The sequence below is a fragment of the Triturus cristatus genome, chromosome 9, assembly GCF_964204655.1.
Source record: "Triturus cristatus chromosome 9, aTriCri1.1, whole genome shotgun sequence".
NCBI classification, from domain to species: domain Eukaryota; kingdom Metazoa; phylum Chordata; class Amphibia; order Caudata; family Salamandridae; genus Triturus; species Triturus cristatus.
In genome coordinates, this window is record NC_140592.1 from 374,256,563 (window position 1) to 374,278,345 (window position 21,783).

General features: G+C 44.0%; 1 protein-coding gene across 4 annotated transcripts in view; it reads left to right on the forward strand.

Annotated features, from left to right (window-relative positions):
- The window catches only part of LOC146797976 (ras-related protein ORAB-1-like), a 113,200-nt gene extending 91,698 nt beyond the window's left edge, over nt 1–21,502 (forward strand). For all 4 annotated transcript variants that reach the window (XM_085625197.1, XM_085625198.1, XM_085625196.1 and 1 more), the window contains exon 7: nt 20,111–21,502. In XM_085625197.1, the coding sequence (XP_085481323.1) occupies nt 20,111–20,326 (216 nt within the window). In that variant the 3' untranslated portion in view covers nt 20,327–21,502. The remainder of the gene's footprint in view (nt 1–20,110) is intronic.
- Nucleotides 21,503–21,783: the final 281 nt, after the last annotated feature.

Genomic DNA, 21,783 nt, shown 5'->3' on the forward strand with positions numbered 1-21,783 from the left:
ACATATTTTCAACTGTCAAGATATCTCATATTGCGTAGAACATTTTACATATTATACATACACACCTTTTCATTTAGTGACAGGGGTGGGAGTTAGCACAAGGGTTGAGTCATAAGCTGAATGTGGTAGTATTTTGATAGTATTTTAATTTGGAAATTTTGTAACTTTTTTATTGTGGAAGACACTATAACCATAATTCTCAACTTTAATTTCCGTTCTACTTCAGTTTTTGAAAGACTTTCTTTTGCTTTCTCCTAATGAAATTTTAAAAACCTTTACCTCCCATGACAATCCTGTCAACCTTATCTTCCACCCGGTCATTACTTTGGAAAGCTTAATCTGCAGTGTGTTTGAGAGAATCCTTGATGATGGTTTATAGTATTTGTGTAAGGATGAATGATGGTGTGACATAGTTCTTGGAGTGACACTGTAGGCTAATAGTAAGTGCTAAGTGTGTGGCTGTATGATGGCTGGTGTATAATGCTGGATTTGTGTGTGTATGATGATGATTGGATATTGAGCAGTAGGGTGATGGTGTATGGCTATGACTGCATGATGGTGTGTTTGGACATTTGACGCTGTATTTAGATGCATTGGTTGCTGTGTGTGGGTATGTATTCTTGGTTTTGCAAACATCATGAGTATGTTGTAATGGTTATGATAGGTAGGGGCATTTCATGATCGATCTTTGCAAGCATGTTGGTGTGGGTGGTTGTATAAATGTGGCTGTATGATTGTCTGGCAGGGGCGGCATTACGAAACGCTGTTGGATCCAAGAGAGATACGATTGCCAAGAGAGGAGGAGGCTTCGGCCCGGAGGGCCCATAAAAATCTATATTATCAGCCATCTACATATTTCAATAAATGGTCTAGCACTTGAGTGCGTGAAATTTTGATCTGCAATATACATAAATAATTATCGAATTGATGTACAGAAAATTGTGTTCATCCTTTGAATTAGCGCCACAGAAGTGAAATTAACTATTCCGTGCTATTAGAATTTGTATTTGCTCTTGACGAAAAAGAATTGGCGTGCTCAATTCGTCCTATTAAGATGGATTTGGATTACGAGTATCTTATTCAACCCTAAATAGTACCCCTACTTTGTACAATTTTGATGACACTATACCCTAGTTGGGCGAGGTCCTGATGAAGGTGGTCCATGGTTGTGTTATTCCACCGAAACGCGCGTAGACCACGTGCGCCCTGACCTATTTAGGTTGTTGTCATCTAAACCAAACATTGGAGATGTCTTTATATCTAGATGCTCCTTGAACCCATTGAGTATATGTGTTTTGTGTGATTGAGAGTGAGTCAGAGTTACGAATGTGTCTGAGAATTGATTGCATTCTTGAGTAGGGTGTTGCTATTTGTATATATTAGATATAAAAAACTCTTTCTATAAAAAGTTGTGCTTTTTCGAATATGAAATGATTTGTACTGTTTTATAAAATAATGGAGACTGATTTATAACAGTCATATAATGACATCAATTGGAAATCAACAAATAAAATAAAAAGAATATTTTTATAAAAAACAAAAAGACTGTACTTATGTATCTAATTGTGTAAAATATGTATGCATTATATGTAGTGATTAACCCATGCATAGATATATTCCTAGGTAAAGTAATATAGGTCTGAGAGGAGTTGTTCTTTATTTAGTTGTTTAGCTTTCCCCTCTTACTCCTAAACCTTATACGCCTTCAGAGGGGGTCCCTTTATTTACAAGTGGCAGGGGCGCGGCATCTCCATTGGGGCCAGAAGGGCAGCGCCCCCCCCCCCCACAATCACGTCGCACCTGCATCTTTTTTCTCTAAATATTACAGCTTTAATATGTAACGAAACTATCTCACCAATCATTTTCTTACATGTAAAAGCTGCAATATCACCCTGCACCAGCAGAGGGCTCCCAGGGCTGTATTGCGCATGTGTTAAGCATGGGCTGTTACAGCCCGTCCTTTCACAGACGCAATAAATATCTCACATGCTGCACTAGCGTCAGGCAGTGCAGCAGGTCCGATAATGGTGAATTAGGGCCTCTCAGTCATGCCCCCTTAAGCACCATCAGAAGCCAGGATGAAGGTAAAAGGACAGCCTAACATCCAATTGGAGCTTCTAATTGGGCATAAGGGTGTGAGCCTCGCTCAGGCGCTTTGTTTGTTCGTTCTGAAAGTTGACAATCGATGTGCAGAGGAAACTGCACTGAGGACTACCCTAGGTAAGTTTCTACGTAGTGTGTATGAGTGAGAATATGCTTATGTGGTGTATGTGCCTGTCTGCAAGCATGCACCAGTGTGTGTTTTTTTTGTGAGCGTGTGTGTGAGTGTTTGTTTGTATGTGTCTTGACTACCGTTTTATGACCTTTCATTTGATAGCTCTACTACTTTATAAAATGACCAGCCACCACCGGTCTGTTGCGTGTTTGAGACCTATTGGTAGCTATATGGACATGTAGTGATCGGTTAATGGGCATATTTGATGTTGAGTGTGTTTCCTTATGATCGTGGCTTGACGTGTATGAAGGTGGGTCTGCTGTCATGTTATAGGGGGTTGCTGCAAAAAGAACAGATGATGGACGTAATGCTGAACAAATAAAACATTCACCCATAGTCACAGATCTGAGTTAAATCCATTGTTTTGTCACGCCAAGCCATTCCAGTTTAGACCCAGCCATATGCAAATCATTCTTGACTCTGCTCCCCATGGGAATAGTCCAGCTTGAACTGCCAGGCCAGGTCCTCCCTGGACAAGAATCAAGCAAACTGGAATGTTGTGGCATGCAAAAAAATGATGGATTTAACCCAGATCTGTGATCTTTTTGCATGGGGGGGGGGGGGGGTGGGTTTGCTGATATATGTTATTGGTTGTTTGAGCACAGGATAGATTGTGTGTTAATGTGTGATGTAGGGTGTGTGGATTTATGATGATTGTGTGGACCTGTTTTTGGTGTGCGGGTATATGATCTTGTAGTAAATGTGTTGGGCATTTTGGAGTACAGTGTGTTCTGTGGACCCAAGATATTGGTTTTGTGGTTTTATGATGGTTTGTGTTGCAGTATGATATTGCTTGTGTGAAGGTTGGTGCATTTGGCTATGAGGGTGGTTCTATTGGAGTATGATGTTAGCTCTGTGGCAGTATGGTGACGAGTGTTGGCATATGGCGGTAGATGAGTTGACTATGATATTGCTTGTGTGGATGTACGATGTATGATCTTAGTTGTGTGCGTGTATTATGTTGTGTGTGTTCAGGTATGAGGGTGGGTATGTTAAGCTATGTTGGCATCAAATTGCATCAGCATTGGCTTATGATGTTGGTTGTGGGTCTACTGGTGTTTGGTGGTGGCTTTATTGTATGATGTTCATTGTGTGGATGTATGGTTTGGGCTTTTTGGCATCTTGTGGCAGTTCTGTGGATGTTTGATGGAGGCAATGTGGACCTATGTTGTATGTTGACATTTGATGGTGGTGATGTTGGTATTAGGATGTTGGTTGTGTGGAAGTAATATAATGGGTGTGCTGATGTATGACAGTCTATGTATGACAACAGGTCTGTTAGCTAGCTTTTTAGAGTGGATGTATGATGTTGGTAATGTGGACATATGATGGTGGTATGATCTTGGTTGGAGGGAGGTGATGATTAAGTTGTTGACTTGTGTTGTTTGGGAGGACTTGTGATGTTTGGTGTGTCTACAGTCTTCCTGCAGTTTTTGTGTGCTGTCCTGCCCCCGTAGCTCTTATTTGAGGGCCCCACACATCCAGTAGTACCTACGTGTGCCTTCTGTCTCTCCTATATTCCCTGTATGTGACACCTTCTTTTCTGAAGCCCCGTATGATCTGTCACCTTCCAGCCTGTGAGTTCTTTCTTATCTTGCTCCTGCTGTCCCTCTATGTGCCGCACAGCACCCATCCAACTCTTAAGTGTGTCACTCCTGTTGCCTCTCTGTGTCCTACCCTGGCTCGCCTCTACAGGTCCCATGCGTGTCCCCATGTGTGTCCCCTGCATCCCTACTCTGTGTCCCTGAGCTCCCTCTATTCCCCTTGTGTTCACTACCTCCCCCTCATCCCTTTTTGTGCACCCACTCTAAAGCCCTTGTGTGCCCTGTAATCCCTGCAACCCATGTCTGCCAACATGCCCAGCCCCATGGAGCGTTTTTGCCCCTTTCCCCACTGTATGTGGCACCGGCTTCCCTGCAAACTGGCCCTCCAGCTACAGCACCTGTGTGTGCCCCTCAGTACCCCTTGCAGCCTTTCTGTGTGTTCGATGCCTCCCCTGCATCAGCCTCTACGTGTACCCCTCTCCTGTACTGTCCTGCCACTCCCTTTGATGGCCTTCTTTGGACCCCCTGTTTGCCCTTAGTCTTTCTGTGCGCCCCACCCACATTTGCCATTAAGACACTTTGTGTGATGCCCTGCCACACCTCTACAGACCATTGTACCTCACACTCCATGCGTCTAGAAAGAACATTGCTCCCTCAATGTTACACAGTCCATTAACAAGGAGACCTCTTAGTTTGCAGGAGTCTTCGGCTTACTAGGGAAAAACAAACAAGCGTTTGCAATGCAATGGGTCTCACATTTACGAAAGTTTGAGCTATTGGGATTGTAAATGACAATACCTTTTATTCATGTGTTGTTTTTAAAACAGATAAATAAAATGCATTGTCATTTACAATGCCAATAGCTTAAGCTCTTGCAAATGCGTGCTATAAATGTTTTTAAACAGCATTAGGATAAAGCTATTTGAGAAAATAGTGCTTGGAGGCTGTAATTAAAACCTACTGATAACACACGTAACGGGGTGTCTCCATGGGAGGTTAAAAAATGAGAGAAGGCGGTACTAAGGAGGGACTACTAAGCCTTTTGACTAATGAACAGCCACAGTTTACAGTGGACGATGACACAAGTCCAATGAAAAATATGGGCGGAGTGTAGGCGGAGCTTCAAGTCCCTATTTCAATACAGTATGCCTCGCAGAGCAGCGCATGCACTGCCCAGGCTCGACCTAAAAATACAGACTGAGCGGAAAAAACAGTGAAGGGAAGGGTAATATACTCTTTAGAGCCTTGCAAGCGACTTTGCGTCCCGGCATATTGCCTACAAGAAATAATGATAATAATAAAACTTAGTTCAATTCAAAGAACTTTATTCGGTTGTAATACAAGAAATAACCATAAAAGTACAGTAGTAGAGCACAATAATCGTTAATGAATAGGATAAAAAAATAACAAAACTATTGTATATGTATAAAAAGTTCATATAATTGATTTACGAGATTTAAAAATATTTTTAAAAAAAGCAATACAAGAGGCGATAATAAATACATTGTCTAAGTTCTGTATCACCAAAAAAGCAGGACAACACCGTCTTAATTCCAATCTTTTTAACACAGGGAGAATCCACCTTTTTCTGGGTATGGAATAAAATTTACAAAAGAACATGGTATATATGGACGACTGAGCTGAGATGTCATCACATGGGCAGTTACAAAGTGATCTTGACCAATCATTTACCTCAGGAAAACTTAAAGTTCTATGCAAGATGTTAAGCCTGAGGCGCGTTAACATAAATCTATCAAAACCCTTGGTGGTTAACAATATATAAGGCTGTATGTGAACAGTAATCAAGGTAAGGTGATGTGCCACCACCGTTGTTTTGGTCATGTCACCAGAAATTCTAGACTCACTCAAGTAAGACATGCATATATTTTTAAGGTCCTTTCTTGGTACCCGACACATAGATGGGTCATTAAAATATGTCTTGTGGCCTATTTGAGTTAGAAACTTCTCAACATAGTTTAGCCATCTTATCTTTTTTTATCCCATCAATTCTTAAAACATCCTTTAAAATGTGCCAGTTAAATACGGACTCTTCAGTGGTCCAAACTCTGTGCCACAAAAGTGCAGGCTGTATCTTAATTGCATCTTCAAGATATGGCATACCCAGTTCAGTGTGGCAGATAAGTGTAGAAGTACTTTCCGGTACTGCCAAAAGGTACCTGAGAAAAATGTTTTCTGCTACTTGGAGTGAATTAACGTTAGCATAGCCCCAGATACCTGCCCCATAAGTGGCAATTGCTACACATTTTGCCCTGTAAATACTCAACAGTTCCCCTGGTGAACGTCTGCCCATTTTCCTGCTAAAATTAATTAATGCCATTAATGACTTACAAAATAGGAGTCTTCTAGCTTTAATTGCACTGCACCAGGAGCCTGTCTGATCAAATAAAATTCCTAAATATGAGAATATATTAGTATTCTCAATTGGCTTAGAACTAATAAAAATGGGGACTTTTTTTCTTATTTGCCCCTGGCCCGCATCTCATGGAAAATGTTTTGGAGCAGTTAATAGTTAAACCCAGATTTGTCATAAATTGTGTGAAGGAGGTTACAACCCTTTGCAAGCCGATGGGCGTGCGGGCCATCAGGACTGCATCATCTGCATAAAGGAGTGCAGGGATAGGACGTGTGGCTGCCATTGGCAAATCCCTGCACTCCTTGATTAGTGTACTTTCGAGTTCATTGATATATAGCGTAAATAGGAATTGGGCAAGGACACAGCCCTGCCGCACACCTTTCATGATCGAAACATTTCTAGTACAGTCCCCATCCTGTCCAAAACGGACCCTTGCCCTGGCCCCCGAATAAATCTGCCTTAAAAATAAATCTATGGAATCATCCACTCCCACCCCTCCCAAAATCGCCCAGAGCTTTTCATGTACAACACAATCGAATGCTGAAGTTAAGTCAACAAACGTTAAAAACAGCCTCTCCCTTTTTGCCTTTGAATATTTTTCAATGGTACCTAGGCCCTTGCAGAAGCCATATTGGAGATCACTTATAACGGAATGCTCCTCCGCCCATATTTGAAGTCTGTCTAAAATCACACGCCCTATGATTTTTACTGTGGAATCCAATAATGAGATTGGGCAATAACAGGCTGGGTTTGCCCTTTTTAAAAATAGAAACAATAAGGGATTCGTACCAGGACGTTGAAAACCCCGTGGAGCAACAGTCGTTTAATAACTGCGTTAAGAGTGGTCTCCATAGTGCCTCATTGTTTTTGTACAGGTCAACCGGGACACCATTCGGGCCCGGTGCCTTTCCACCCATGCTAGATTGTATAGCCATAGTCACCTCACTCAGAGTGAAATCCATACTAAAGTTACGCAAGGTGGGGGAAGACTCTGGATCAACCTTAGTCCCCTCCGATAATTGCTCATCTACTATTTGGGTAGTATAGAGTCTCGAATAATGTAATACCCACTCATCCTCAGTAATAGCAATTTCTATAGTTGCTTTGGATTTGTCCGTAAAGAAGGGCGCATTAACCGCCTTCCAGAAGGCAACAGGGTCACGGTTTAATGAAGCCTCATGCAGGGCATCCCAGGCTTCCTCTTTTAGCACATTCTTCCTTACTCCTTGTACCCTCTTATAGCTCCTAAGATCATAATCCTTAACTTCAGCTTTTAAGGCATATTGCAGTCTAGTATGGGCCTTAGTACAAGTGGAATCAAACCACCCCTCACTATATTTATCGCTTTTTTTTGTATTAATCCAAAGGGTTTCTTTAATATAGGCTAAAATAACTAACATTTTCTGCAATAGCTGAGTTAGAGGAATTTTCATCAAGACAGGCATGAAAACTCTGTTTACACTTCTTCACTAATTTTGTGAGAAAATCCTCTGGGTTCACCTTAATCCACTTCAGTGCATACCCATTTTGTCTACTCAGCACGATATTAATTAGAAGCTCCCCAGATTTACCTTTAGTTTTAAAATCTTTATTAGACACCATAATATCGATGCTTAGCGGGAAGTGGTCACTTAGAGCAATATCGAGTGTGATAAAATTCTTAACTCAAGAGTAATGTCTGCTAGATATCAGGATATAATCAATTGTTGAGAAAACACCTCGACCATTAAAAGTTGGACTAAATAAAACCTCGGGTGAACATAAACTATTTGCAAACCCCATGTCACTGGTGAATACAATATCATTCAGAAGCTCACCAAACGGAGAATGAGAAAAATGCGGGAAACTAGTATCTTTTCCATCGTTAATCCCACAGACCCCTTTATCCCCCTTGTGACATAAGAGACAATTAAAGTCCCCACCCCAGATAACAAAAACCTCCTTAGTTTTCAAGCTCTACAAATTATTCATATCCCTGCTTACATTTCCAGACAATTCCTCCATCGTTCCCAAGGAGACATTATTATAGAAATTCAATATAATCACACAGTTTCTGGTCCACATACATACTAACAATATGGTAATAGCTATTGCTAACCTCTAAATCGATTTACCTAATTTTTAAGTAATTAGAGATATAGGTACAAAGTCCCCCTTTTGCTCTACCATGGGTCGATCTAATTGCTGGGGTATGAAATGTTTTATAGCCACACAGATGAATTGGCTCCTCAACCCAGGTTTCTTGTACACAAATTATCTCATACTTGTTCACAAAATCCACCCACAGTTTGTTAGTAACTTTTTTGTTTTCAATCCAGCCACGTTACAAAACATAATCTCGCATTTATTATTATTCCCATCACTATCTGGTATTCCTCCGGTACCCTCATCAGTCCGGGAAATAGAAAGAAGTTCATTATTAGACGTGGAGATGTGGGCAATGACCTCCAACTTGTCCACAGATTTATTGTCCATACAAACTGATGCCTCATGGTAGAGTTGTACTACCACGTTACAACCAGAGCTAGATGGTAAAAAGCCCTTAAAACTAAGGTCATCCAATGAACCAGTTGTAGCAGCTTGCGTGTGGGCCACAGGACTTAGTCAGTTCACTTCATTAAGATGAGTTAGACTGTCAAACCGGTTTTGAACGGGAATATTAAACTGTCTCCTATAGAGCGGAGTAGGATTTTCCCAGTTTAGCTTAGGCGAATTCCAGTTTAAGGGCTGATTAAAATATCCTAAGGGAACTACACTAATATGTGAGTTTCCTAAGAAGCTATCTCCCACTCTACTCAAGATTAGTCTCACGAAATGTGGAGTTTTAAATGACAGCACCACACAATCCCCTTCCTGGTTTTTAGGTCCTTTTCCTAACCATCCCACTCTCCTTGCCATCTTAAACTCTTCGAATAGTTTTTCAGTTAGGCCAGACCTAGAACCCAGCCACTGTAATGATTTGTTCCTTAAGTTCTGCCATGATTCTCCCATTTCATCTGCCAGTTTAGGAACATTGACTAAGACCACTACATACAGTGTGGCAGCTGGTGGTAAGTCTATGCGTGTAGCACCGTCTATCCCCTCGGTCCGGTTTAAATTACTTGGGTTCAGTAAGGATGGAATCATTACAGGCTTAGCCACACCTGGTACAGTACTAGTTGAATGACCATTCGCTTTATTGGTAGGAAGTTTTTCCGTTATGATAGAGTGTGGATAGCTAGGGATATTAGCTGTAACTCTAGTAGGACCCGAGTGATTGCTATTTGAGTTATTAAGTTGTTGGTCTTCTTTAGTAATGTGCATGGGCAAGCACATTCTGCCTGATACTGATAGTTGTAAAATATCTAGACATTTGGCCAGTGACTCTTTGATAGTACCTATTCTAGATGTCAGGCTACATAGGCTGTCCCTAATCAAAGTATCCAGGGCATCCAACTTCACTTGTAGTTTCCCCACCTCGCTCTGAGTGCGCATATTGGTACTAATGATCGATTTTTCCCAATTTTCCATTTTATTAGCTGATATAGACTTTGTCCTTTTAGCAGACCTTTTACGCCTTCTAGGTGAAAGCCTCTCTGTTACAATGGGGTCTAAAACCTCATCCTCATGTGTAATCTGACACTCACTCGGGTTCCTTGCACGCTTATTTGGGGGTTGAAGCTGCATCTCAAAATCCTGCTCACTACATTACAGGTGACCGGATATATTGACCACACAGACATTTTTACCCAGTTTACAACTCTGTAACACATGAGAATCAGAACTCACTTTCCCTGTAGTGATTTCATCTACCCCTGGTTTTAAAGCTTCTTCAACTGTATTAATCTGACGTTCTATGGCTCCTAGGGCGCCAGTAAGATAACTAAGTAACGACTGACTTGAATGTTCCCCTTTATTTGTCTTCTTATTAGTCTGCGTTGTCATTATTTTACTTTTCCCCATACTCGGGTAGTCGCGCACTAATCACAGGCACCACAGATTTTATACAATGCAGGGTGATAAAAAGATACTTCTAATTAGGTTACAAAGCAGCAATATATGACTCAAAGTTCTTTACAATTCAAGTCCTTTGAAAATAGATCATAGCAGTACGATGGTCCCAATTCAGTCTAAGTCAATAGCACTTAGCTTCACAGTTACCTACGGGTAAGAGCCCTCAATGTATTTCACAGTAAGTTTAATAGTACAGTACCTTTATGATGGATGAAAGAGCTATGGCCCAGCCCGCCTCCAGGTGCAAAGGCTGCTGGGGATTGTAGTTTTCCCCCACGTGGCCAAAAAGTGCTCCATGCGTTGTAGGGTAACGACCCCTGTTAGGCTCCTTCAGCAGTCCTCCTAAAGTGCAATGTGCCCAGGAAATGGAACGAGACTCCCGCGCCGCGGGAGCCCGCAGCCGCTTAAGACCGGTGTCTGGAGCACAAGGGATGTGCTGGCATGCAGCGCCTCCTGTTGCAAAGGCTGCTGGGGATTGTAGTTTTCCCCCACGCGGCCAGAAAGTGCTCCGTGCGTTGTAGGGTAATGACCCCTGTTGGGCTCCTTCAGCAGTCCTCCTAAAGTGCAATGTGCCCAGGAAATGGAACGAGACTCCCGCGCTGCGGGGGCCCGCGGCTGCTTAAGAGCGGTGTCTGGAGCACAAGGGGCGTGCTGACGTGCGGCGCCTCCAGGTGTACAGGCTGCTGGGGATTGTAGTTTTCCCCCACCCGGCCAAAAAGTGCTCCGTGCATTGTAGGGTAACGACCCCTGTTAGGCTCCTTAAGCAGTCCTCCTAAAGTGCAATGTGCCCAGGAAATAGAACGAGACTCGCACGCTGCGGGAGCGCTGACGTGCTGCACCTCCCAGGTGCAAAGGCTGCTGGGGATTGTAGTTTTCCCCCACGCGGCCAAAAGGTGCTCCGTGCGTTGTAGGGTAATGACCCCTGTTAGGCTCCTTCAGCAGTCCTCCTAAAGTGCAATGTGCCCAGGAAATGGAACGAGACTTAGTTTAAGTGGAGTTAAGATTTACTGCTATGTTGCTAGATACATATTACACGTTGCGGATATGCATATAATGTTCATTTCGTACTTCATATTTTGTGAAGTAGTAATAATAAAGAAAGGCATCTAATGGGAACAAGGACACAAGGGGTTACATCTATGCAGGTGGGATAAACTCATAGGGCCCGATTCACAAAACTAATCTGAGACAAAATCCTAACTTTACGACTTTCGGTATTCACAAAGTGCATTTAGGAGTAGTAATGTTAGGAATCCTAACTGTAGTACTCCTTCATGAGTGATGGAGTGTTGCCTTGGGTTAAGGGTCTCCAACAATTGACGGTACTGGTGCGGAGAGGTGTGGGGGGAGGGACAGGGGGTTGGGGGGAATGTTTGTTAAGTCGTTCTTTATCTGTTTTATTTTTGTTATAATCTGGATGTCCTTAAACTGGAAGTCAACGCAGAAGTCCTACACGTCGGCTTTTTGGGTGGTCAACCTCCGGGCTGCATGTCTGCAAGCTATGTGCTTGCGCTTATGTATCGCTCTGCTGGCCTTGAGATGTAGGCAGGAAGCTGTGTACATTGATCCTGATTTCCGCATAATAAAAATGATTGATTCTAACTTTACTACTCCTAAATGCCCTTTGTGAATACCGGAAGTCGTAAAGTTAGGATTTTGTCTCAGATTACTTTTGTGAATAGGACCCATCTAGAATATGCTTTGTGAGTATTAGTAAATCTGTTTTTCTCTGTAAAGTCACAGTAACATGTAGTCTGTTTTGGTGTGCGATTGTAGTAAAGTGAAAGTTGGCCTGTGTTTTGTAGTAATAAATGGGCAAGTATATATCCATATAAATGTTTCCAAATAACAACTTTTATGGGGACATTCCTATTTTCACTAGCAGAACATACATAAATAGATGCTTAATAAAGTAGTGTGATAGTACCTCAAATTTGACTGATCAGAAATTCTTTTACTCTGGAATATCTGAATTAAGGGTACATTTAGCCTCATTTGACAAACGTGAGTTAAAGTTTCCAAAAGTGGTGTAGGCGTATCTCAGCAGTGATCCTTTAAAATACTGTCCAGATAGCGGGAGAGTTTTTTTTTTTTTATAAACAGATTTTATTGAATTTTTGCACGAGATATGACATGGCACACAATTATTATAGTAGAAAGTGTTACAGCAGCTAACCACAGCACAGGCCAGAAGGATAGTGGAATATCGTAAATCAAGGGCAACACATCAATGCATGTGTCAAAAGGTGAGGCCCTAGACAAATTGTTCCAGCCATTTCCCCCATACATGACCAAGCTTCAAGGGGCATCCCCGGGCCTATTAGACGGTCTTGTTGTGCGCTCCAGTCCATCCCCGCCTCCACTGCGAGAGGGTGAGTGGTGCAGGGTTCTTCCCGCTTGGCAACCATGAGGGCTGTACCCAGGAATGTTCGATCTGCCCTCAAGCCACCAGAGCCCTCCAACAACCCCAGCAGGAGCACCAAGGGTGAAAGGGTAACTTCCCAACCCAGGACTTTAGTCAATTCCCCCACCACCACAGTCCAAAACTCCAGGATCTTGGAGCATGACCACACCATGTGGTAAAAGTCGTCAGGAGGCCCCCCACAGCGGGGGCAGGTGGGTTCAGAAAAGAACTCTGCCTGGTGCAACCTAACCGGGGTAAGGTGAGCATAATGTAGATAGTATGTCTGAATCAGGTGCAGCCTGTAGGTGATGGTCCTAGGGGCCATCATTGCGTCCCGCCAATCAACATCCTCAAGAGGACCCGGCCAACCCTCCCAATGGGTCCTAAGGCTATCCACGGTACCTGAGGCGTTGATTATCAATGTATGATACATTTTGGAAACCCCACCCTTGCCCAGTGCACCCAAAAGAAGCTCGGCATCCAATGTACTAAACTCCGGGAGTGGGTCAGTCTGTTCTTCATGAGCGAGGAATGCGTGTCGCAGTTGGAGATATTTGTAGAATTGTGTGGAGGTATGTACATAAGTATTCTGGAGATCTTGAAAAGATTGCATGTGTGACCCTGACCCAGTTGCGAGATATCGATGAGGTCCAGTCTTCCAAAACCTTGTTGCTCCACCACCTCTCGCAGCCAGTGCTGTGCCAGAGGGGCATTTGTTGTGTATGTGTGGTGTCCCTTTGAGTATGTCTGAGCACAGCCCTCCATGTGTGGAAAACCGCTCTGGTCACCGGAGGGGTGCCGCGGGGATCGGGATCCGTAAAGCAGAGCTACAAATCGAGGGAACCCCAAAAGCAACAGTTCCAGTCTGTAAGCCAGGTCCAACCAACCCCCATTAAGCCAGTCATGTATCAACAGAAGTTGGGAGGTAACGTAATAAAGGTTTAAATTGGCCATTCCTAAGCCCCCATCATAAGGTGCTTGTTGGCAATGGGCAAGAGCGAGGCAAGGTCTGGATCCGTGCAAAGGGGGGTTGGGTATTGGGGATTTACTAAAATTACACTTGCAATTCCAATTTCCATTGTAATCTAAGCCCTTTGTTTGATTTGGTTCCGTAACACTAGGGAAATTAAAAAATATAAGTGGCAGAATCCATGTATGTCTGGACTGTAAAGTTCACAAAGAGCTTGGTTTCCCAAAGGTCTTAATACTATAGAGGCGTGTTTAGGGTGATTTGGAAACCAGTTTGTGATTCATAGTTTGCCTGAAAAATCACGTCCAGTTGATTGAGGCACTATTCAGGTTCCCAAACCTGAAATAATGCGATTGGTGGTGAAGGCTCGTTATTTTGGTGGTCTTATGATGTTATGTACCAAACCATTTGCCTAGGTCCTCCATGGATAAAGTTAGCTCACCCCAATCCCAGAGGTGCCGAAGGTACACCACAGAGGTAGCTATTACCAGGCCCGTTACACAGCTATTCTTTTTTCTGATCCGTGTTCCATATATCAAAAAACACAGGCAGCGGGGATGTGCCAGATGTATGTGGCTGTGGAAGTAGGTGTCTTTGAAAGTCGAGGACCACTATAGAGTTCCCATGCAGACCAGCAGAGTGACATTTTGCAGGGTGGTCATGTGAAAGCGCTTCAACGGGATGTACCAGTTCAGCAGTCTGTGATCCAGCACAAGCTGTAGAATTCCGTCCTATTTGGGGATCAAGGAGTAGACTCCTTGACCACACTGATGAAGGGGCACCAGCTCAATAGCTTTTTTTATTGGGAGCTTCTACTTTTTCCTGTCACATATGTTTGCAACTGAGTACACAGAAGCAAGGTGATATGATTTGTGGTGTGGAACTCTTGGCAGTACCCTTGCTAAACTACTGAGAGAACCCTTTTGTTGGAGATTATTTCCTCCCATTCTGACCGGAAGAACCTCAACCTTCTCCTAACAGTTCTGTAATTAACAGGGTAGTCACTGCTTCTTAGAGGCAGAGGAGCCATTGCTGATGATACCCTGGCATCTTAGGGGAAGTAGATGACTTGTAGCCTCCCATAGCTACTGTTTCCGTAAGGCAGACCTAGGTGTTGAGATCTTTAGTGCACCTATGATAATCTGGGTGTCTTTAAAAAAAAAATAATAATAATTATCCTTTTCTGGTTTTGTCTCCAACGGAGACCCAAACAAGTGCTTCCAATCACCTAGGACACTCAGGTCTGAAACCTGAGACTCTGTGGCAAGAATGGTGCTGTAACAGGATGTCAATGTTAATCTCCCGACCGCAGTATCAGCGGAGTCCAATGCACACCTGATGTTTGTGGTTGATATCACCTTCTCTCCCACCGGCAGCTCTTGTCCCCTCTTACGGTAGGCTTCATGGAGTGTTTAACTAACTCCTCCATCTCCTCCAAGTGATAGTGATCGTACCTGTAGAGCAGTTGGACCAAATTAGCAATATTCTACTGTGCAGCAATCCTCACACGCTTCCCAGCCTCTTCGATCTTCTTGCCCTCCTTGTCTGGAGGAGAAGAAAATCCTGTTGCCTCAGCCGAAGTACTCTTTCCTACAGTGTGGACAAGCAGTGAGTCATGTGGGACATGTCCTCAAATGTAGACTAGATCGTCTGAGGCCACGTTTAAATTTTTCCTCAGCCTGTGGGGTGACAACCCTAACTTTCATGGGATCTTTGCAGTTGTATGCACATGACTTCAGCTAGATTCGGAGCATAGGGAAATACTAAAGACATTTTTGTTTCCTGGAAGGGGTCTCAAATAAAAAATTGTCCTCCTCCTCTACCACATGGATCTTTATCTTGGGGTGTTGCTCTACTTTCTGTATGACTGTGGTAGGAAGTGGTATTGTCTGGTGTGGAAGCCTTAACAGGGTTAGGGTTCGAAGTAAGGGGCATCCTCATGTACAGACCACCAGGGTCCAGAACACCCTTCTTCGCTTCGCTTGGGACCTTATCTGAAGAAGGGCTCTGTTCCAACTCATATACCATTCTGGGAGATTTTAATGTCCACCTGGAAACCCTTATCGATCCAAATACTAAAACGCTCCTAGATCTGATGAGCAGCGCTGATCTGAACCAATTGGTAAGCGCGCCCACCCATAAGGCAGGACATACTCTGGATGGGGTCTTCTCCAACCATCCACATGTAACCTACACGGTTACAATACCATTGGTATGGACAGATCACACAAGAATCTTATTTGAATGAACTACCCCAGCTCACAGTCAAAAAACAGTGGGCGGCTTAAATCGGATAAAAACAAGGGCCTGGAAAAAAGTGTTGGGACCCGAATTACAAGAATCGCTTACTATCACCCTGCGGCCACAGTAAACAACTGTGGAAGACTCTGCCAGATCATACACTAAATGGGTTGACACAGCCTGCAAGAAACTGGCGCCGGAAAAACACGTTTACCCTAAACACACTACACCAACCTCTCCATGGTTCTCGGAAGAGTTCAGAAGTCAAAAACGAACCTGTAAACGACTAGAACGCAATTGGCGAAAAAAATATAATATAGCAGATAAGGATGTTTATAAACAAGGTCTCTCCGTTTATAAACTAGCAGTGTTCAATGCAAAAAAGCTCTTCTTTATAAACCAGATCAACTTATCAAAAAATTCCACCAAGGAACTGTTCAAAACCATAGCCAGGCTAGCGTCCCCAAGTCCACCTAAGGTCTAATCAAGTCTTGAAATGAGCGAGGAAATCGCTAAGTTCTTTAAAAAAAAAAAAAGGTAGAAGCTATCTTTTCAGCCTTTAACCAACTCCCGCAGGGAGCTACAGAAAATAGGTTCTCAGGCCCAAAGCAAGTCTTAGGAGCCTGCCCGTCACTCGAAAAATGTGCCCCACTCTGTATCGAGGACACTAAGCTGCTTATGGCCTCAGTGAAGTCTGGATCCCCCTATGACCCCTGTCCAGTGACAGTGGCCAAACGAGCACTGGAACCAATTGCCACAACCCTGACATCAGTATTCAATGCTATGTTTGAAACAGGAGACTTCCCGAGTTGCTGGAAGCGGATCTCCATACTCCCATTGTTGAAAAAAAACAATTTGGACCCAAAAGATCCAAACAACTACAGACCTATCTCCCGCCTCCCACTACCAGCTAAAATAGTGGAAAAGGAAATGAATGCTCAGTTGAGTTCATTTCTATATGAGAACAGGTTACTGGATCCCACGCAATATGGCTTCAGAGCAGGGCATAGCACGGAGACCGCCCTGATAAAATCAACTGAAGAAATCAGGAAAGCCCTAGACCAAGGTGGTAAGGCGGCCCTCATCATGCTGGATTTGTCCGCGGCCTTTGATATGGTCCATCACGATCTTTTGATGGACCGTTTGTCTAACATTGGAGTCAAAGGTAGGGCATGGAGGCTGCTAAAAGTGTTTCTAACGGACAGGAAACAGTCTCCTTAGGGAATTTCGAATCTACACCTTTCTCGCTACCGTGTGGGGTTCCACAAGGTTTGTCCCTTAGCCCAACCCTTTTTAATGTGTACGTGGCATCACTGGCTCCCTTGATAAGATCTTATGGTTTTAGCCTAACGTCCTATGCAGACGACGCGCACATTGTTGTCTGTCTTACCAGGTCTTTAAGCAGGCATTGGCAAGAACTTCCATGACTGTATGGGAGCAGTTAATTCGTGGATGTCTCAAAACTGCCTGAAACTTAACTCGGGGAAAACCGAGGTACTCACGTTTGGAAAAATGCCGACTTCTGGACCCCAGACTGGTGACCAGCAGATCTGGGCATCCTCCCCAAACCCACGGAGAAGGCAAAAAATCTAGGTATCCTAGTGGACGACAAACAGAATTTTGAGCACCAGATAAAGGCGACCACCTCTTCTACCTTTTACTCCCTCAAACTTCTAAAAAAGGTCAAACCATTCTTGCCAGAAGTAAGCCTATGAACAGTCGTCTCATCCATTATTTTATCATGACTGGACTACTGCAATGGGCTTTATTTAAACACCCTAGAGCGACATATGAATAAACTACAGACCTTGCAAAATGCAGCAGCAAGGCTAGTGACAGGCACCCCCAAATTCATATCGGTAGCCAAAGAAATTAAAAGACTACATTGGCTTCCCATCAGGAAAAGGGTGAAATTCAAATCCCTGTGCACTCTTTAAGGCACTTCATGGTCAGGGTCCCGAGTTTTTGACCCACCAATTTTGATGGTACACTCCCAAAAGAACCCTTCGCTCATTAGGAGACAAATTTATGAGCATACCGCCCACGAAGAAAGCTTCGTGGGGAGGGAGAAGTTTTATCACAGGGGCGGCCAAGGCTTGGAACGCCCTCCCTTGGAGTCTGTGGAACTCTACAAACCTATTAGCCTTCAGGAAGCAACTCAAGACCTGGCTTTTTAAGGAATAACTCCCTACAGCCACACTTTCTCTCTGTGCCACCACGTTTCTCTGTAGAGTTGAGCTAGCGCCAGGACACCTCAGGGTAATCGTGCGCTCTATAAATTTATTAACATAACATATCAGGTTGACCCCCCCCCCACCCAGGACAATCCTAAGAATCTCCCCCTCCCCAGGTATAGCAGGGTTTTAATAGGCGTTTGGGGATCATAGGGGCTGCCTTGGTCTGAGTTAGCGTGAGTAGGTGGCTGTGGTGATGGTGGAGGTGTACATGGCAGAAAAGGTGGTATTGGAGTGCAAGGCCACAGAGGTGGTGGTGATGGGATGGTGGTCCTATCCCTACCCTTCCTGGGGATAGGATAGGCCTAACGCAACTCGAAGATGTGTTCGTCAAATTTGAGCTTCCTCTTCTTTGGGATGGGAGGAGTATAAAACTGGGCTGGAATGGATCTTCCTCATAGAGGAATGTATTAAATGTTCTCCTCTGCCTTACGGCACCTCAGGAAGCTCTATGGTGATCGGGCTACACTTGAGTCTGACTGCGGAACTGAAGCCTGTTTCAGAGCCATTCTCGGAGTGGGTATTGGAGTCAAGTTTGAAATGGATATTCGGCCGAGACTGGCTTCTTAAAGCATCTGGGTCGAGGCAGTGAGGATGGATGGCAGTGGTCAGCGACCCTTGCTGGAGGTTTGCTCTGGGCTGAAGGAGACCCTCGAGGCTAAGGGGTGTCTGTGCCTCTTCAGGCTGGTTTTGGGGTTCAATGACCGACTCCCTCAGCAGGGGTACTCTGCCTCCACCTGGGACTGCTTAGAGGGTCAAACTCTGAGAAATTAATTTTCGAGGGAATAAAGTGGAACACAGGATCTAGAGGTAGTCTTTTTCCAGTGGGCTGTGCTGTGGTTGAAATTCCTCTTCCTCCCTGCTGTGTCTGCATTTTGTGGTGTACCCAAAGGCGTTTGCATCAGTGCAGATATTCTTCTTGCACCCGAATGAATGCTTTACACAGGAGCATGTTGCATTGTTGTGGTCCGGAGAAAAACACCTGATGCTGATCAGACCCTGTGAATTTTGCATTGCATTCAGGGGAGAACTGGAAAGGTGTCCTTTCCATAGCTCCTACCCCACCCCACCGCCCACAACAGTTATTCTTTAAACTACCCTTTTCCTCAAGAGGTCGTGTCAAAGCTGTTTGGAGTCGAGTGACCATGGTCGCTTTCTAGCAAAGTTCCCCCATCCCTGGAGATGAAGTTTCATTGCCCAGAACCGACGGTCCCGGTTAAAACGACATCTATGCTGGAACTGGCATTACCAACTTCCGAACCCGATAGGAGGGAAGAAAACCTGGGGTGAAGTCTTTGTCGTGTTGCATTGTGGGCTAATGCTAGAGTCACAAGGAGTCTTATGACTCGAAAGGTCTTTGAAGAAAAACAACTTGCAAACGTATATACCCAGCACCAGGTGGCTGGAGTATGCAGCGCATGTGGTTATGTACTACCACACATGCAACAAGCAAGCAATTTTCAGGTTTAGTTAGAAGTAACCTCGAGGTTGGTTACTGTGTTTCTGTTCCAGCCCTCAGCTTGGGCGCCCCTATACAATTGCATAAATCAGATTAACAACCCATTAAATCCTGCTAGAGCAAAAGGTATTTTCTGTTTGTTTCTGATCAATGCAGCCCTATTAATCCAAACTCGTTCTACAAAAAAAAAATAAGCTTCACAAAGTTCTTATGGAAATGTACAAGTCTCTTAAGAAATTATGTCACCATCTCCACCCACCAATCCTTCACTCCCATCATGCTCTTTCTTCTATATCCTAACAAGTTCAGGCTAGGACATAACATATTTCAGGAAAGCGGAGACCGTTGTTTCAAAATGATTTAATGTGGTTTTATGCAATTAAATCTAATACACACAAATACATTTAGGAAAAACTTAGAAAAGGCATTCTCAGTGGTTCATGTGTAGTGCGTGTCGTTTGACAGTAAGGACTGAGTTGATGGTACCAACTATGCTTTTAACTGGATGTCTGCTATTGACAGGTCTGTACATTGAATACAACCATTGGTTCCTTGCCAGATTGAGCACTGCCAACTGTAGTCTTTCTCTAACACACTTTCTCTCTTTTACCGGCAGGAATATGCGGATTCCCTACACATACCCTTCCTGGAGACCAGCGCCAAGAACGCCAACAATGTAGAGCAGGCCTTCGTCACAATGGCAGCAGAAATTAAGAACCGCGTGGGCTCTGGCTCCACTCAGAACGATTCCCAGAAATCCAACATCCGGATCCAGAGCGCCCCACTCAAGCAAGGTGGGGCCGGTGCTGGTGGAGGGGGTGGCTGCTGCTAAGCGAATGGGCAACAAAATAGATCTGGCCACACAGGGTGGCCTTCATCCAGCAATGTCTGGTGTAAAAAGATGGCTGGAGCGAGAAGACTTCAAAGGGAGCCAGTTTTTATTTATTTTAAATTATTCCTTCCTTTCATTCTATTTATTGGACTTTCTCCCGTCCTGTCATGGTGACGGACATGTCTGCAGTTTGTTTTAAAACGTTTTTTGCGTTTAGTTTCCTGCTTGAGGCCTTTGTTGAGAGAAGTGTCTTCCTATATTACAACTAACAGAACACAGCAGGAAGCCTGGTTATGTGCAGTGTGGTCCAACTAGGTATGGAAGCCCACCACCTCTAGTGCAAGAACGTCTCATCTCCTTTGGAATTGACCCATGGTGCCTTTGCATCACTTCTGGAAAGCAGCATGGACCGGGATTGTCGAATAGACGCTTGTGGGACTAGCTCCAGGCCATTTCCCCACTTTTATCCTGGAATGATGGTTAGCAGTTCCAGGAAGTTCTTTCTGTTTGTGTACAGAGTGAAGGCAGCAGTTACATACATTGTCTGGCAGGGAATCCTGAATTTGTTCACAAAGGTGGAGGTCGGGGCTCCTTTGATATTTTAACTCTGCAGCACTCAAGCCAACATTTGGATCCAAACCTGCACCTTACCGAGTATGCCTGTCCCTCCTGCATGATTCCAAATGTGTAGCATATTCATGAACTGCCCTTCCCACTGACGTGTGCCATCCTAGCACAGGGGGATTAAGCACTCGATTGCAAATACATACCTGGTGCTCATCATATTACTCAAAGGTGAAAGACTGTGCTAGTGATTTATGTAGGAAGAATGAAGCTCTTCCACCCCACTCCCAAAAACGACCTACGAATGACATGGAGCAAAATGAGCCATATTTAGTACTCAAGGAGGTAACAAAGTCCTTCCAACTATTGCAGAGTGCATGCATGTTGTTACCTGCCAAGAGAGCCTCTGGGACGCGTGTAATGCCGGGGTCACTAACTGTATTGGATACCGTCCAGCTGACAAGACGCTGTGCTGAAAACCCTGGTTCAAAGTGGCTTCTTGGACCCTCTTCTCTTTCTGTTGACTTGTTTTATAGGGTGCAGAAAAGTGTTGGCTTACCATAACGATTGTGACGTTTGAATGAAATACGAATAAACTTACATTTGACTTAACCACTGCTTTTATCCCTGTGGTTACTTTGTGTCTCTTGCATCCTTACTCTTGTAGCTTCCTTCATGTTGACTGGCATATTACAGGTCTTAAGACAAAATCGGGTCTCCTTGGTTTGGATCAGGCATGTGCAGGGTCGCTGGATGCAACTTCAGCTACCATGTAGCCCATCAGCCGCTTAACATACAGTGCTGCCCCTGGTAGATTGCTGCTTTGAAAGTCCCTTCTTTTGTATCTTATCCTAAATTGTCAGTTCATTCCTAAAGTCTGGCTGAGAGATCAG